The 15899-nt window shown below is 40.5% G+C and overlaps 1 protein-coding gene across 3 annotated transcripts in view; it reads left to right on the top strand.

The window, feature by feature from the left end:
- PTPRN2 (protein tyrosine phosphatase receptor type N2) overlaps window positions 1–14936 on the top strand; it is a 634777-nt gene extending 619841 nt beyond the window's left edge. For all 3 annotated transcript variants that reach the window (XM_085050284.1, XM_085050285.1, XM_085050286.1), the window contains 2 exons: window positions 5466–5539; window positions 10250–14936. In XM_085050284.1, the coding sequence (XP_084906410.1) occupies window positions 5466–5539; window positions 10250–10321 (146 nt within the window). In that variant the 3' untranslated portion in view covers window positions 10322–14936. The remainder of the gene's footprint in view (window positions 1–5465; window positions 5540–10249) is intronic.
- The last annotated feature ends 963 nt before the right edge of the window (window positions 14937–15899 follow it).

Here is a 15899-nt window from a genome sequence, read left to right as displayed (position 1 = left end):
GCTTTGATGAAGTATTTAAGCATCATTTTATTTTTATAAATACACAGAAAATTCAGAGCATCTAGAATCTAAAATATTCCTTTTAAGACAGAGCTTTAATATAAAATTCTATCAGTCTCACAGAATCTACGCTGCACTTTTCATTAGTACTGAATAAAATAGAACTTTTGACTTTGCTTTCAGTGTATGTTCAAGCCTATTACATAAATATCTCAAAGATTACCTTAATTAAGCTAAAACTTCTCATGCATTTATATAACAAATGCTGATTGTTCTTATAACTGAAAAATCCCCAACCCAGCACATTTTCAGATGCACAAACTCTGTAGTTTGCTGAACCTGAAAAAACTTTTTTAATGATACGCCCTCATGAAGAAAAAAGCCTTTTTTCTTCCCAGCTGATACATTTAAAGATGTTACCCCTCTTGACAAACATTGTCATATTCCTGTGCCATCACAGTGACAGCAGTACTGCTACAACGTGGAAGGGATCATCCTCCATGGAGCATTTCTTGTGGGTCTTGTGCTTAACAAAATAGGTTCCCTGTCTAGGGGAATGAGAAGAGAGGGAAGCTTTTATTATTATAGTCATAAAGCTAACATTAGGTAATTCACAGTGATTTTAAATATTTTGAGCTGCTGGTCACCTCATGGAGCCTATTGCAGCAGAATTAGGCTGGGTCATTATTTATTGCAGGAGAAAAGGGGAATTTACCCATGTTTTTGTGACATGCTGGATACCCCACTTATGCCACTGTCTGAGGGCAAACACTTTAACCCCTTGAGATCTGCTAATCAGGAGCACCAGCTGTTGAGTGCCAGCCTGCATCCTGCATTCATGCCTGCAGGGAGAGAGAGGGTTGCAAAGGATATGACCCTAAACTTCAGAAACTGCTTCTCTCCTTGGGGGCAAAATATCATTCAGCTTGCATCTTCTCTTGTTTTCTTTTAGTTTATCCAGTTAATGTTCCTGATGTGGGTTGTTGTGCACTCACTGTGAATGCTTCAAGGCTTTAGGAAGATGATAGTTAATTACTGAAGTTAAAATCTGGCTTGCACTGGTGTGGAAGTGATTTCAGAGGTATTTACTCGGCCAGCTCACTGAGCTGCTAGGGGCAGGGGAAGGCTGGCAGTATCTGGCTCACAGTGAATTACTGCAAATGCATGTTCTGTTTTAAAAAAATAGCACATTGCACAGTCATTTGTCACAATGCTGCTGGTACAATATTAGCTCAGTCTCACACTAAGTTATATTCGTATGTTCATTTAAAACAAGCAATGAAATCCATTGTGAAAAAGCCTGTCACTAACGCAACTCAAATTTATTCCCTGCAGAGTAAAATACAGTCAAAAGGTGAAAAGGCAGTTCTTTATTGTTTAAATGCTTCTTCTTTTATCCCTCTCTTTAGCTTCTGAAACCAGTAGCAGACAGATATGTATTGGTGGGAAGATAGAAAATACTGCCTTTTTGATATATTTTGTGTTCTCTTCCAAATGTCAGTGATCTCCAGACTAGTATTTTTAACCCTTCCTCTAGATTATTTGTTGTATGACAATAAATTGGCATCTGCATCTATTACTGGACATAACAGTTAGTAGCCTGAGCAAAACACTTCCAATAATTGGATATCCTTGGAATCAGTGGATCAAGCTCTTCCAGCTTTTGCTCCAAACCACTGCACCAAATCCAGTTTGTATGTGGGCTTTCCAGATAAGCAATGTTGAAAAGGCCTTAGCAGTGTGTGGATATTTTGCGGCCATCTCAGCAAGAGCATGACTTGACCCTAATGTCCTTAGATGCAATATCCCTCTCTCCCAATGTCATGTAGCATATGCTGTATTTTTTGTCACCTGAAATGGCTTAAAAGCATAAATAAAGCATTACTGGGTACTACAGAATGTTATGCCATACTGTCGTACTCCAAGGTTAAAGAGAAAGCCTCAGCGTGGCAACGAAAGTGTTGAATTTGTGTCAGATTTCAGCAAAATAGTTCCAAAGAGAGTTGAAAGTTCACACTGCACTTAAACACTGAGCTCCTCTCACCTGTGAGAAAGCAGGTTGGGTTCACACCTCCCTTTGTGCCTTGAAAATCTCTTTGTCTGTCTCTGTCACCAGAAAACTTTCTAAAGACTATTGCACACGCCAGTGGAAGTGAGCTGCATTTACATAATACAGCAGCAGACTAGCCTAAGCTTGAATAGAAAAAGCCCTCATCACAAAATGAGATTTAATAGGGCACTAGCAATGTATATTTAAACACACTTGGTTTAGCCACAATAAGGAAATAGATGCAGAACGTGTAAATGCAGAGAAGGAAGAGACGCTTACTCATGTACAGAGAGAGCACAAGTCATGCTGGTTTTTTCCTATGCCATTGACTTCATCTCTTGTCCTGTGAATTTTCTTGTTCTGAGATATTTTTCTTCCAAAGCAGTGTCTTGTCTTTGCAGTGCTAAGTTTCATTGATCTGTCTCTGTAGGCACTTATGTACTTCCCCTCACCCTAGTATCCAAGGCATTCAGAGGTGGGAAAAAGGGTGTAGCAAATCAATCCATATCTCTGCTTTGGATTGCCTCTTACCTGATGGCATCTCAACAAGACACTTGACTTGCTCTATTTTTCCTTAAAATTACCTGTGGCTGAGGACATCAGAAATGCTTTTAGGTCACCTGCTGATCACAGTCCATGGGCTGGGGGACACTAGTCAGTAAAAACTGATGGTTTAGGGACTTTACCAGCAAAACACTTCAGGACAAGCTTCCCATTAAGCACACCAGCCCACTAGGACTGTTCTTATGTTCCAGTGCATGCATATGCTTTGGTGTTTTGCTAAATCAGGATTTTTTAATCAAGTGTTGCTCTTACTATTAGTCATGTCATTCCCTTAATCATGATAATAAAGCAAATATCAGTTCACTAGTAAATGCCTGAGACCTGCATCACAGAAATGGAGGACTTAACTCTTTCAAAGGTGAACTTAGAAGCCTGTATAGCCATTAAAGAGTGTAACTAGGTCTTGTAAAGAACCTTTTCTCTTTTTTTCCTGAGGCTAGAGTATTTTCAAATAAAGACTGTCCCTCACTGGTGGAGGGACATATATGTTCACAGTCATGGATACTTGAGCCTGCCAGCTGCAGTGGGAGGATCTCTGGGTTCATCCTTGCAGCATACACCTTAGAAGCTCAGGACTGTGATTAACCTTGTCCATGGATCACAGTGTCTTAAATTTTTCTCATGTCTTAATTACTGAAAGAGAATTCCTCTTACTTTGGACCAAGATGCTACTGGAACATTTTATTTCCTGGTAGTCAAATGAGGCTACAAGTGAGGCTGTAAAGCATGTGCAGTACTCACATAGCTCTGCTTCCATCCACAGCTGTGGTGGAACAGGAAAATCCCACCTAATTGCACATGCATGTGTGAGAGTAAACACTGAAGAGAGCTACTGCGTTACACCAATGTTAGGGTTTGTAAAGAGGGTACCTTTACTGATGCTTTCCAGATGGATTGCCACTGCAAAACCTGCAACAGATTTAAGGTATAATTACTGTCGCTGTTATCAGACTTCACAGCATACGTAAGTATGTATTGCTTGCTGTGTTGTAAGGAGATTGTTGGTTTGTTTTTTGTTTTAATTTTAAAGTAAAACCTTCTGGGTTTTTTTTGAAGTTCATCCCTGTAAATCCTGGGGAGGGGTGGGGAACAAAAGCCATACAATGCCCCAACCCATGGTAATTAGCAAAACTATCAGTCAGGTACCATTTCTAAGTTGTCACTGTTGTATTTACTGAATCAATTTCTGATACAGCTGAAGAACATATTTTCATTGATTTGAAGAACATATTCCAAAACAATTATTCTTGTAGAGCTGATGTTATTTTTAAATATAATTTCATATCTTTTGTCAAGGAAACCAGATGAAACCATTCACTATTTGTTGCTTTTCTGAATTTTTTAAAAGATGATGCTGAGGTATAAAGTTGAGTTGGGTAAATGAGAAGATGCATGATGTTATGTTAATATGAACTCAATTACAGGCAGACAATCCCTTAAATTACAGGAGTTGTAGGAAGAGTGGTAAGTGTTGGGTCCAATTCTCCAAATCCAGTCCTGGGAACTAAACAAGTCTACATTCTAGATGTCTACAAGTTATATTGCAGCAGCACTGCTTTAGGTACATGGTCCACAAGTTGGCCACTGAGATCATTGTGATATTTGGGGATATTTAAATGCCTCCAGAAGGAAGTCCCAAAGTGGCACAGGCTGGCCCAGGAAATTCACAGGACCAGGCAACGGGAAGTGGTTGTCAAGTCTTGTCCAGAATTGTAGACAATCCCTGCACTTGATAAACCCCCCAATGATGAAAGCAAATGTACAAAAGGAGAGACCCGAGGTCAACATCCTTCTAAGCTCCTGTGACTCTGGACCTTCATCAGCCCTAGGAGAATGAACAGCCAACCAGGGCAGTAGTGGAGCAGAGATGGGGTTACACTTGGGTTAAGATGACCCTCTGCCCATCTGCCTGGTGCTGGGACATCATGAGATGTTCTTGCAAGATGCAGAAGGGAGCAGATACAACAAAGCCAAATTCTGCAGGTGAACTTTTCAGCTCAGGCTTCTACTCTTGAAGCTCATACAGGAAGGACCAAAATCCTGATTTCCCCTCAATCCCTTCATAAAACATCAGATCAGGCACTTAGGGAAAATGAAAAGAGTGGTCTTGAAATATCTTTCACTGGAGGAAATAGAGGAGGAAATTAGCATCTCCCTGTCCCCATCAGTTCTCTAGTCTTTGTGGATTATAAGAAAGGGGAGAGGCAGAAGGACTTGCTTTGATTCCATAGTTGATGTGTTAAAAGGAAACACCTCCATGTGCATGGGGACAAGGAGCCAGTCCCACAGCAGTCAGGTTGTCTGTGCCTATTTCATGTGTCCTGGTGCTGCTGTGTCCAGACACCCAGAGTAGACCCTAAAGGAAATGCCACAGATTAGCCAGGTGAAACAGTGACCACACAACAAGGTGCTCTGTCCTGAACAGGGAAACCACAGACAGGTTTTCTGGATCTCAGCTGCAGGTGACAAAGGTCACATAAATCTTGCTTTTACAGCACAAATCTTTGTGTGGTTCAGGCCCCTAATTCAGTGCATTCTCTTAGAAGTGACTGAGGGACACTAAGTGGCATTGCCATGCTACAAAATATATTCTGCTCCAGGTGCAGAGATGCTTTTAAGAATTTGTTTTTCTCTGGCTTCTCGTGAATTAATGTTAGCAAAAGGTGCCCCAACCTCTTATTTTTCTATATGAAGACAAAAATTGCAGCTGCCTGCCAAGTCTGCTGAGAGATGGATGTAATAATTTTCAATTGGACTGTTAGCCCAAAGGGAACCCGATAGCAAGAGATTGACAGATGCAGCATGGATTATCTTGTGCTCTGAACTCAGCCCAATTTGTGATTTGTTGCAGGTGCTAAAGAGATTGATATTGCTGCTACCCTGGAGCACTTGAGGGACCAGAGACCAGGCATGGTCCAGACAAAGGTACTGTCAATAAATCCACTGGGATTTTAAATACATTAAAGGTCTTTCACAGTAGTTGTTTTCATGACAGAAGAGAGAGGGTATGACCTAATTTAACGCAGGTCACTTGCTGATTAGTCTGTTTGGCTCCTTACCAACTGAGGTTTATTTATGCTGAAGATTTATCTGGGTTACTTTCTTTGGTGTTTACTGTTCTTTCTTGTAACATCTCCAACATCTATCTTGATTACCATATATGAAGGGCAGTCAAGACAACAATCTATAGCCTGCTAAAGAAAATGTGCATTTGAAAGAATGTTCTTGCTTTCATCCTGAACTATGGATTATTTTCTTAGAGTATCTGTGCTTAACTGTGCATGTAATATTTTTTTAAAGCTTCTGCTCATTAAAGAGAATGTAACTGCTGCATTTGATTTTTGTTCTGGAAAAAAGAACCCAAAAGTTTTGAGTTAAAGGAAATAAAGTTTTTGGGGGAATCAAGTAATTTTTAGTATCTTTGCACAGAAGAGCTTGCATTATGCCTTCAGCCTTATGTATGTAAGCCTTTATGGATGTAAGATGGTAACTATATTTTTACCCTTCGGTGAGATGAATGCCTTTCTCTCTAATTCCTGTCAGTTGTAATTGTTTTGACATTTTTCCACAATGTAAAACTTTTAAACCTATTAGCTGATGGTTCAACTGTAGTCCCTTAAATTAAGAATGAAACTTTCTATTATTAACAATTCCAGTGAAGTTTGGAATGATACTTTGGAGTATTTGCTGCAAGTTAAGAGCTGAAAATACAACAATAAAGAAACTCTTTCGTGACATGGAGATGAAATAAGTCTGTTTATGGCCTTATAAAATATCAAATTATAGATATAGTCCCAAACTGAGTAACAAGAGCAATGTGACTACACTGTGTCTTGGCCAGGCTGGAACTGATAGAAAATTCTGCTATGTTTAAGGAGTCGAAATTGCTGAGGGGCAAAGGTGAAATAAATGTGTGTTGCAGGAAGCATTGGTTCATAACTTTTCCTGAATCTTCCCAATCATTTTATATCCCACAAATTCTAGGGAAAATACTGCTGAAGAACAGCTTGGGGAATGTCAATTATTATTTGTCAATTAAGTACGTGCATGAACAATAAACAGGAATCAGTCAAAACTAGCTAATCTTTATCTGCAAGTAAGACATAAAATTGCACAAATCTTTCTTCTGCTTTGGTTATTCAGACTGGAAAAAAAGCAAATAGCACACAGTATCCAATGCCATATATATATTTACTCTGAGGGAAGATGCAGACTACTTTGTAAATGCATTCAAAATATGTAGCAGCTCTGTGGCAACATAGAGCTCAGATTCCAGTTTCCTTTTTCAGGGCAGAGAAATTATGTCTTGTTGCCTTCAACAGAAGAAAAAACATCGCTCCAGAACCAAAGAATGAGGTTATGTGAACAACTTCCCTTCCTTAGCTCAGCAATAGTTACCCTAGTTCCATGAAAATCTCCCTCAAGACATGTTTTTTCCCTCCAAACATTTGTCTGGAGGAGCTCCAGAAAAGAAATCTATCCTGTGTTTTCATTCAGGATGAAAAATTTTCTCAGGATGTTGCTTATCTCTCCTCTTGCTCCTTCTTCCATCATTGTCATTTTCTCAAAACCACCCAAATCACTTATTCAAGCTAATGTCTTGCAAATTATAAATATCTGGTTACATGCTAGCAATGCACAATCCCCAGAGAATTTTTCTGATGGATTTAAACAAACCCCTGTGCTTTCCCAACTGAATACAAATGAGGAATATTAGACTCTTGGAGTAATTTAAAACGATGGATTAAAAGTCAGGTTAGAAATGCCAATTACAGAATATCCCTAGGCAAAATAAACACCAACTTCCTTCAGCAATGTTATTGTGTTTCCAGCAGGCAGCGCTCCACCTTTCCAATAGGCATGGGAAAGATTTGTTTGCAGCATTTTGTCTTCTGGAAGGGATCTTTAATTCAAAAGCTCTGTATATAATAAATTGTAATGAAATTATCATAAAGACATTCTGTGTTTCTGAGAAGCATTATAGAGAGTTTGTGGGTTTTTTTGGATTTTTTTTTTTTTTGCAGGGCAATCATAAAATAGAATTGATATGCCACATGTGAGAGGAAAAAGTCATAAAGGAGGAAGTGTATTCTCTGTGATGGGGAAAAACACGTTTTTCCTTTTTTCCTGTCTCCTATATTCCCTTACAATCTTTAATGTTAGATAGATTCCTTATTGTGTCATGTATGCTATATGAACTCACTTTGTTTTCCTGGGAATTTTTATCTGTAGACTTAATGAAACATAGCCATAGTTCTTTTTTATGAAGTATACTCTTGTCACCTCTGCATTATAGGTGAACTGACACCGCAGAATGTCTGTCCAGCTCTGTTTTCTAGGCAAAGCTACATGTTAAAATTCATCTCCAGACAGTCTTGTATCTGCAAATAGAATATATGAATGGCAGTGTAGCTGTCCAAGACAGCAACCTGAGCTCCTTTAAAAATTACTGACATTAATTTGCCATAACTGTGGTAATCCTCAATGAAAAGTGTGGAAGGTGTGGAAAGGCTTTTCTTGGGTGGGTTGTGATGCACATCAATGGAAACTGCACTCCCTGCCTTCCACCTGTATGTGTTATGCAGAAGGAGGGGGAAGAGCTCAGCAGTGCCATCCCTGAAAAGCCATGTCCCCACACACACCTCGTGTCTGCTCTGCTGTCCCCTTTACTGCAGTCAGTTTTGAGCTCTGGCTGTGCAGATGATGCTTTGTAAATTGTTTTATCTCAGTCATTAAGGTCACACCCGATGTTAGCTGATAGTCTCCACTGAACTTGTCTCCAAACTGCATACTGAGTTCCTGTTGCTCAGTCCCTGGGCGAGACAGACACTCTTCCTCAGGCTTTCTGAGCTGCTCCAAGCACTCGGTTTGGTTCTGTCCCAGCATGTCCAGTCTATGCCCTCTCTGACCCTGCTGCTCTCCAGCTTCACTCACACTCCCCTTGTGCTCCACTTAAAGCACAACTGATGCTCCTGGATGGCCCCAGCATTCCCAGTCTTTCCTTTAATTGCAGAGACCCTAGGCAGTGCAGGGAGCCACAGGCAGTCATGTACACTGTTTTCAGTGCCTAGTGAGGATGAATCCTGCTCTTTAGAGTGAATTGATGTCTGATTAAAAGCTATTGGCTGCAGTCCAGCAAGTGTACATGGCTGCCACTTTGACAGCACCAAGCAGACAGCAAAATTCTTGAATAGCAGTGTTGCTGAGAAATTATTCTGAGTTTTGTTCTGCTTTTTTTGCTCTGGCACTGTGCCCATCATTGCTTCTCTGAAGCATCTCCACATGGGAGATGACTGCAGTCGGGTAAGACAATGCAGAGAAGACTGGCACTGGATGGCAGGAATTAAGAGTCAGCTGCCTTTCTGAACTATGAGTTGTACATCTGTAGTTTGTTCTTTCATCCTTCCTGTGGATTTCTGCAGTAAAGTGAAACACTGTGGAAAATTAATGCAATTAGTCCAGTAGTCTCTTTTGGGGGTGGCTGTGTTCTGTAACCATCATACACAGCCCCTGGCAGCACTAACTGAGGGGCTGGAGGCACAGACCACCAGTTTTCTAATGGGAGACACAGACAGTATCCCAGCAGTGATCTTGGGATGTTTGCAGGGCACATCTCAAACCTGCATCCTCAGAGTCAATTCCTCAGCAGTTCTTGACCCCCAGCTGACTTAAACTTCTGGAGTACTTCCAGAAAATCCAGAAATTTCTCCACAGTCCTTATCTGGTGCCTTTGACTTGCCTACATGTTGAGAAAACTTTCCACTGAAAAACCACAAACTCCAAATCACCCTGTCAGATATTTCAGTAAGCTAAATTACTGAGGAAAAAAATTGCTTGATTGGAAAATACAACACCTGTTAACCTTGAAGATTTAAAACTCCTTTGTGCTTCTGTAGGACTACACAGTTCAGGAGTGTGTTAGGGTTGCATTTAGAAGAAGTGGCCATTCCTGGCTGTATCCTTCACACCACTGGCAACCCAGCACAGAAGCTTGTTAATAATTCTGGTGTTGAGGTTACAGTAAATTAATAGCAGAGAAAAGCCTTCCCAAGTATTTATTATATAGGAGTGGTCTTAACAACATCAAGTAATTTGTGGGTGTGGAAAGAACATTTAAAAAAGAGGCTCAAAAAGGTCACTGACAGGTAAGCCAAAAAGTAGATATTGTTCTATATAATGGATAGTAGGGGAGGAGATATTTATTCTAGATTCTTTCAACTAGAAACAGTCCTGAGAAAAGCCAAAGTCTCTGCTTTGCAGCATCTTCCTTACTTCATATTTCAATTATATTATTGAGTTCCCATCTCTGTGTCAGAAGGAAATGGCTGGTGATCAGCTACTCCCAAACCCTTCTGAGCATGCAATGGCAATACATCATTGTGTCCCAATAGCTTGGGTTCTGCTACTAACATTTTTCTCCATTAAAATGACTCTGGCTTCAAGACGCTGTCAAACATGTTATATGACATCAATAATCCCAGAACATTTTGTTCCTTCCCATTGCAGTGTACAGTTCATCCTGCATATTCATATATTTAACAATGTCTTGAGGATGTTCTGCTGCGGAATAGAGCACTAGGCTTGTGGAAAATGTTTTGTTTTATTATTCAGGGTGTGCATTTGTTCTCTCCACAGGAGCAGTTTGAGTTTGCTTTGACAGCGGTTGCAGAGGAAGTGAATGCAATACTCAAGGCCCTTCCCCAGTGAGCAGCTCAGTTTCCTGAAGGTTCCTGCAGAATCCATCCCTCGTTTTCCTCATCCTCAGTCCCTGTGAATGTTCTTGGAAACCGTGACCTGACCTTAACTGTGTATCTTCTGTTGTAACCACATAGTGATAGGGTCCTTATAAACTCCTTTAGCTGGTACAAGTTCAACAGTTAAAATGTGTATTCTGTTTTTTGGGGTTTTAAACAAATTTTTAAGAGTACATCAAAGCCTCGGATTAAGTGACAGAACAATCCATCTAATTCCTCCCACATCCTCGAAGCCCTGAATGTCACACTTTGAAAGCACACATTCATGTTCTTAATAGCAAATATACAATATTGTGGGTAATTAGTGCAGTCAGTATAGTCTCAGAAAACAGTGTTTGCTATATTTTGTAACTTCTCAAAGGCTGATTAAGAGTGAGGGCCTGAAGAGGATGGTGATTGTTCCTATACAGTGCCAAGCTAGAGCATGAAAGTGCTGTGGGTGTGAGCAAACACAGGTCCAGGCTCTGGCAAAGAAGAGCTTGCACCTTCTCATGCCAGGCTTTGGCAAGCAAATGTTTTCTTAACTGTTGTTTACTTTCCAGCTTTGTGCCATGAGAGGAAGGAAATCTGAACTATAAGTAAAACAGGCTTGCACGGTTGTTGCAGCTGGGGAGAACATGTTGGTCACAAAAATGGGAAGCCAGGGGATCATGAGCACAACTCTGACCATGTCCCTGCCACTGGCAGCACAGAAAAGGAGAGCATAGACTCTCCTCAGGTGATGGGAAAGGTCCTGTCAGCAGTCAGGTAACTCTCCGGAGCTGTTTTGGAAAGAGACTGTTGGTTTTACGGGATTACTGAGGAAGAAAATGGATTCTCCTCTTTATATTTTTGCATTTCCCTCTGTAAAGCTCTGCTGTGCCATCCTTTTTAGCCAGGCAAGTATATTTGTGTAGAAGCCTGGCTGAAGAAGAAATCTCCAATCTGCATTTTGTGTCTCTCATCGAGTTTGTCTGATCCAGGCATTCGTTGCAGCTCTCTGCAGAGGCTCTGCTCACTCCTTGTTCTGAAGGACACCTATTTGAACTAAGCATGAAGGGGTAAAGCAGCACATAGGATGAATTTCAGACATTCATGTGTTCTCAAAATCCTAATGCCTGCTGTTGCAAAGTAATGCTAAAATGTGTCTGTAAATGGTTTGGATATGCAATCTTGCTTCTGTGAATTCACAGGTTTAGTTGTGGCACTCTTCTAAAGGAATTGACATTATTGATAGAACGTACTCTTGATATGTTTGAATGAAGAGCCTGAGAGTAAAATTATTGAATGTACCTAAGGCATCTAGGCTCTTAATTTCATTTCCAGAAGTGAATACTTGGATGCTTTTTCATATGCTATCCTACATCTCCGTGACTTAAGAATCTGGGGTGCTTTTTTTCCAAGATCTTAAGAGTGTTGTGTGCTTGAAACCATATGATGCTAATTGTTTAACTTCAGCACTGGAAAATATATCATTGAATTTAATTTGGGAAGGGGAGCTTTTATAAACTTCTAATCAGTGAAATGTTAAAAATGACAGTGTCACAGAGTTTTGCTGGCACAGAGGTGGCGAGCATCAATCAAAATCAACCACGTTGCAATTTTGTGTTGTAGGTGTGGATATCGGTGATTTCTTCTTTTCAGAAATTAAAGAGTTACTAAAAAAAAAAAAACAACAAAAAAACAGAAGGCTTGTTACTTCTTGCCATACATTTTTGTATGCTTTACTTGATATATGCTGTTGCTTAATTTGTGCATCCCATTACTATAGCAGTGCAGAGCAGTTACTGCAGATGCCATCATCCTCTTAAGTACACATACTGTACATTAAGCCACATGTTTATTTTATGGCCTAAGCATTTTAGAGCTTTCCTAGCAATAACTAAAAAAACTAATGGAGTATAAATGAGAAAATTGCCTTTTTCATTTGATAATTTAGGTTTAACAGGATTCTTTTATTACTTTAGCTAACACAAAATTGCAGATCAGGGCAGATGAGATCAGTTTGAGCCGTATCAGCAAGTGTTTGAAGTAGATTTACTGTGAGCCACGTACTGCAGCTTTCTGAAAATACAGGTAGTTGTATGCAAACAAACTGTCCAAAGAATCAAAATTGGGGCATCCTAAGACAAGCCTTCTGGGTGGAATTATTTCCCAGTGTGAGATGCTGTGCCATCACCCACTGACAATGGGCTAATGGGGTTTTACCACAGATTTCTGCCCTGGGATTCATTAGTGTTTGCCTCCTGACTGTCCCTGTGCATGCCACAAACATGACTGACGAGCCTTTCGTTGCACTTCAGGAATATTTTTTAATTGTTCTTTTGCAAATATTTGCATTTCGTAATAGCAATTTCAGGGTGATCCCTATTAATTCACAAGCGGCTGAGTGTGGGACTTCATGCTTCAGAGTTTATTTAGTGTAGATTAGAGGGCATTAATCTTCCCCAAGGCTAATGGAGCAGGAATGTATTGTTTTATTCATCCTTGTAGACCAGTTTGCACAACAGAAAGATGCAGTCTTACTCAGAGGGTTAGATTATCTCCCACTGACCATCATCGACAATCCTGTTATTTCAGCCATGTTTTGTACAGTTCTTCCACAAAGAGGTGCAAGGCTTATTCTGTTGACTGTAAACAACCACACAAAATATTTCATCTGTGCATAGCACACTGTTCACACCTCTCATAAAAGCCCTGCTTCTGGGGGTGATAATCTGCTGCAGGGTCAATTAGTGAAATGCAGGCTTCAGTTGCACCAGGGCAATCTAGAGGGGCCTGACTGTCCATTTCCTGGGAAGATGCCAAAGCCATGGATGAAGCCACAGAGATGGACTTGCCATGCAGGGCAGGTATTTCTTTTGACTGCAGTTCACTTAATCCTTGCGATCTGCTGAAGGATGTTATTCAGGCCAAGCCCTGGTCACTTGCACTGGACATGGCATGCACCCCATGTTCACTGCCAGGCTGAGCTGAGCTTCTGCCTGAAGACCAGGATCACCTGAGAGCTCAGAGTCAAATGAGAGCCACCATCCTTCTCTGTTCAATTTTCTGCTGATCTTTAGTAAACTCATTGTGATTGAAGCTGGGGCTGCTGCCTGACTCGTGGCCACAAACAGCATGTGTTTAATATTGACCATCCTCACATTCTTGATAAAGACAAATGGAGTCTGCAGGTCCTGTTTGTCTGGCTGAATCTTTAAATGACAGTTTTGGGGTGACCTGCAGGAGGGCAGTTTAACCCCACTGCTCAGAGTTTCCTTCCTTGCTGGTCAGAGGGAGAAAGCCCTGTTTTCCCTCAGGCAGCACACACAGCTGTCCCCAAGCAGGGCAGGGACCTGACCAGACCCCCTGCTTGTGTGGTCAGTATGTCCAGAGCAGAGGGGCAGAAAGGTGGCTGTCACCAGAGCTGATAGTTCACAGCAGCAACAGCACAGTTGCTCTTTCCAGCCTTTGCCCTCCCCATGACATAGGCTGGGACTCAGAGGGATGGAGGGGCAGGAGAGCACCATTCCCCACATCCCAGGTCCTTGAGGCTCAGCCTGAGGCACAGGGCTGAACAGCAGTGTGGGCTTTGCTGTTGGCTTCAGGTGTTTCAGGTGTGAGCTGTAACCATGGCTGTTGGGACCTGCTGCAGCCCAGCTAACTCCCAGTGGAAGTCCTTGGCCAGGATTGAATTTCAGCAGAAAATCACATATCCAAATCTTAATCCAGTAGCAAAACAAGCCAGATTATTTTTATAGGAGCTACTAAACGTTTAACACATTTCAAAATATTTTTAGAATCTCCACCCATGACTAAACCTTGTCCCTGTCTCCAGCATGCATGCAGAACCAATCCCCATCCATCCCCAGGGGAATGACAGCTATAGTACCTGTAAGGAGTTCATGCTTTATTGGTCAAGTGGAACATTAATAAAACCTGGCCCACTTCATAATTTCTGGAATAGTCATTAATTTAAAAAACTGTTTATTGGAACGGAAAACAAGTATTTGATTAGCTTTGTTACAGAACAATAGCTCTCCTCATTTTTATTCTGCATATTTTATTCTTTCTTTAGAAAATTCTCTGAAGAAGTATTTGAGATAATTCGCTTTTTAAAACTGTACAGTTTCTATGGTTTTGCTTTTTAAATGAGAGTACACTTTGTAGATTTGATTATTATATTTTTCTGTTAATATTACATTGGGCATTACAAAAGCATTCCCCACCACAGTGAAAAGAAAGTGATCTTGTTGGTTTATTGTAAAAGAAAAAAAAATAATTAAAACAAAATTGCAGAGCTGTGGCGTACTCAATCCAATTAGAGCATGACTCTTTACTACTCTTCATTTACCACATGAGAAAAAAAAGAAAGTTACACCAGCAAGATTTCATTTGAAGCTGTTCATGCATGCTGTTTGTACTGTATTTGATGGCATAATATTGTTTTGTTTACAACATTTTCTTTCTTGTCATTCTATTATATTCTTTATATGTATATAGTTAAAAAAAAAAGATTATACAAAGTATTTTGTTCTACCTCTGTAAAAATCATATTTGTGAATAAAGTCACATTGTCTGTGGAGTATGGTATTGTGAATACAGCATTAACAGCTGGTGCTTTGCTTTTATTTGGGGGGTGGGAACTTCTGACTACCCAAGATTGGAACATGGGGCTCACAGGGAGGAGCACAAATGTTGTTGATGGCTTGGATATGCACATGTAATGTGCTCTGAGAGGAGATTTCAGCCAGCTCTGGCTCAGGTGTGTGGCCTGTAATATTGCACCTTACAGGGTTTTGATGGAGACAGATTTCTCTGTTCAGGCCAAAAGTGAAGCAGGCAAAAGAATTACTATGTTCCAGGGACCCTCCTACAGCCAGGAAGTGGGAAAAAATCCCCTGGAGCCTGTGTCACAGAGTGTACAAGTTAACAAGTGGATTAAATGGTACCTGCTGGCAGGAAAATTAAAGGCAGGAAAATATTTTTGGGAAGGAAAGGCTGGTGGATCAGACCATCACAAAATGGCCAAGGATTTATAGTTTTAAAACAGTAGCAGGGTTCATAGAAGTATTTGAACAGGTGATGGTAAGTGCTCACTGTTACATTAAATGAGGTTAAGAGGAATAAAGTACAAGGTTACCACACAAGCACAGCATAATATAAAAAGTCTTTTTCCTAGGGTATAAGAAGTCATTTTCCCATAAGCACTGTCCATTATATGAAGGTTTGGATCTTTCCATGAAATACCTATTGTTAGCTGTCAGAGCAGTCTTTGGGTTTAGACACCCCTGGCATGGCAGTTTTCATGGTCCTGTGTTATGTGTTAAAATTCCACTTGTGTTTTCAAGAAGACTTAAAATAGTTTGCCACTTACCTGGAAATCACTAGAAAAATGTAAACAGAAACATAAAACCATCCTGGTTCAGCTCACTTCCTTCCCATCAGAAGAATCACATTTTACATTCTTTAACCTTGTTTATGTAGTTGCATGTTTTAATATCTGTGCCTTTCTCAATGTAAGAAGGTGACTTTCATCTTGGAAGCAAAATATATGCACCATTACAGCT

The sequence above is a fragment of the Lichenostomus cassidix genome, chromosome 2, assembly GCF_008360975.1.
Source record: "Lichenostomus cassidix isolate B80296 chromosome 2, HeHo_3.0, whole genome shotgun sequence".
Classification (NCBI taxonomy): domain Eukaryota; kingdom Metazoa; phylum Chordata; class Aves; order Passeriformes; family Meliphagidae; genus Lichenostomus; species Lichenostomus cassidix.
The sequence above is the reverse complement of the archived record's forward strand: the minus strand, read 5'-3'. Positions and strand labels throughout refer to the sequence as shown.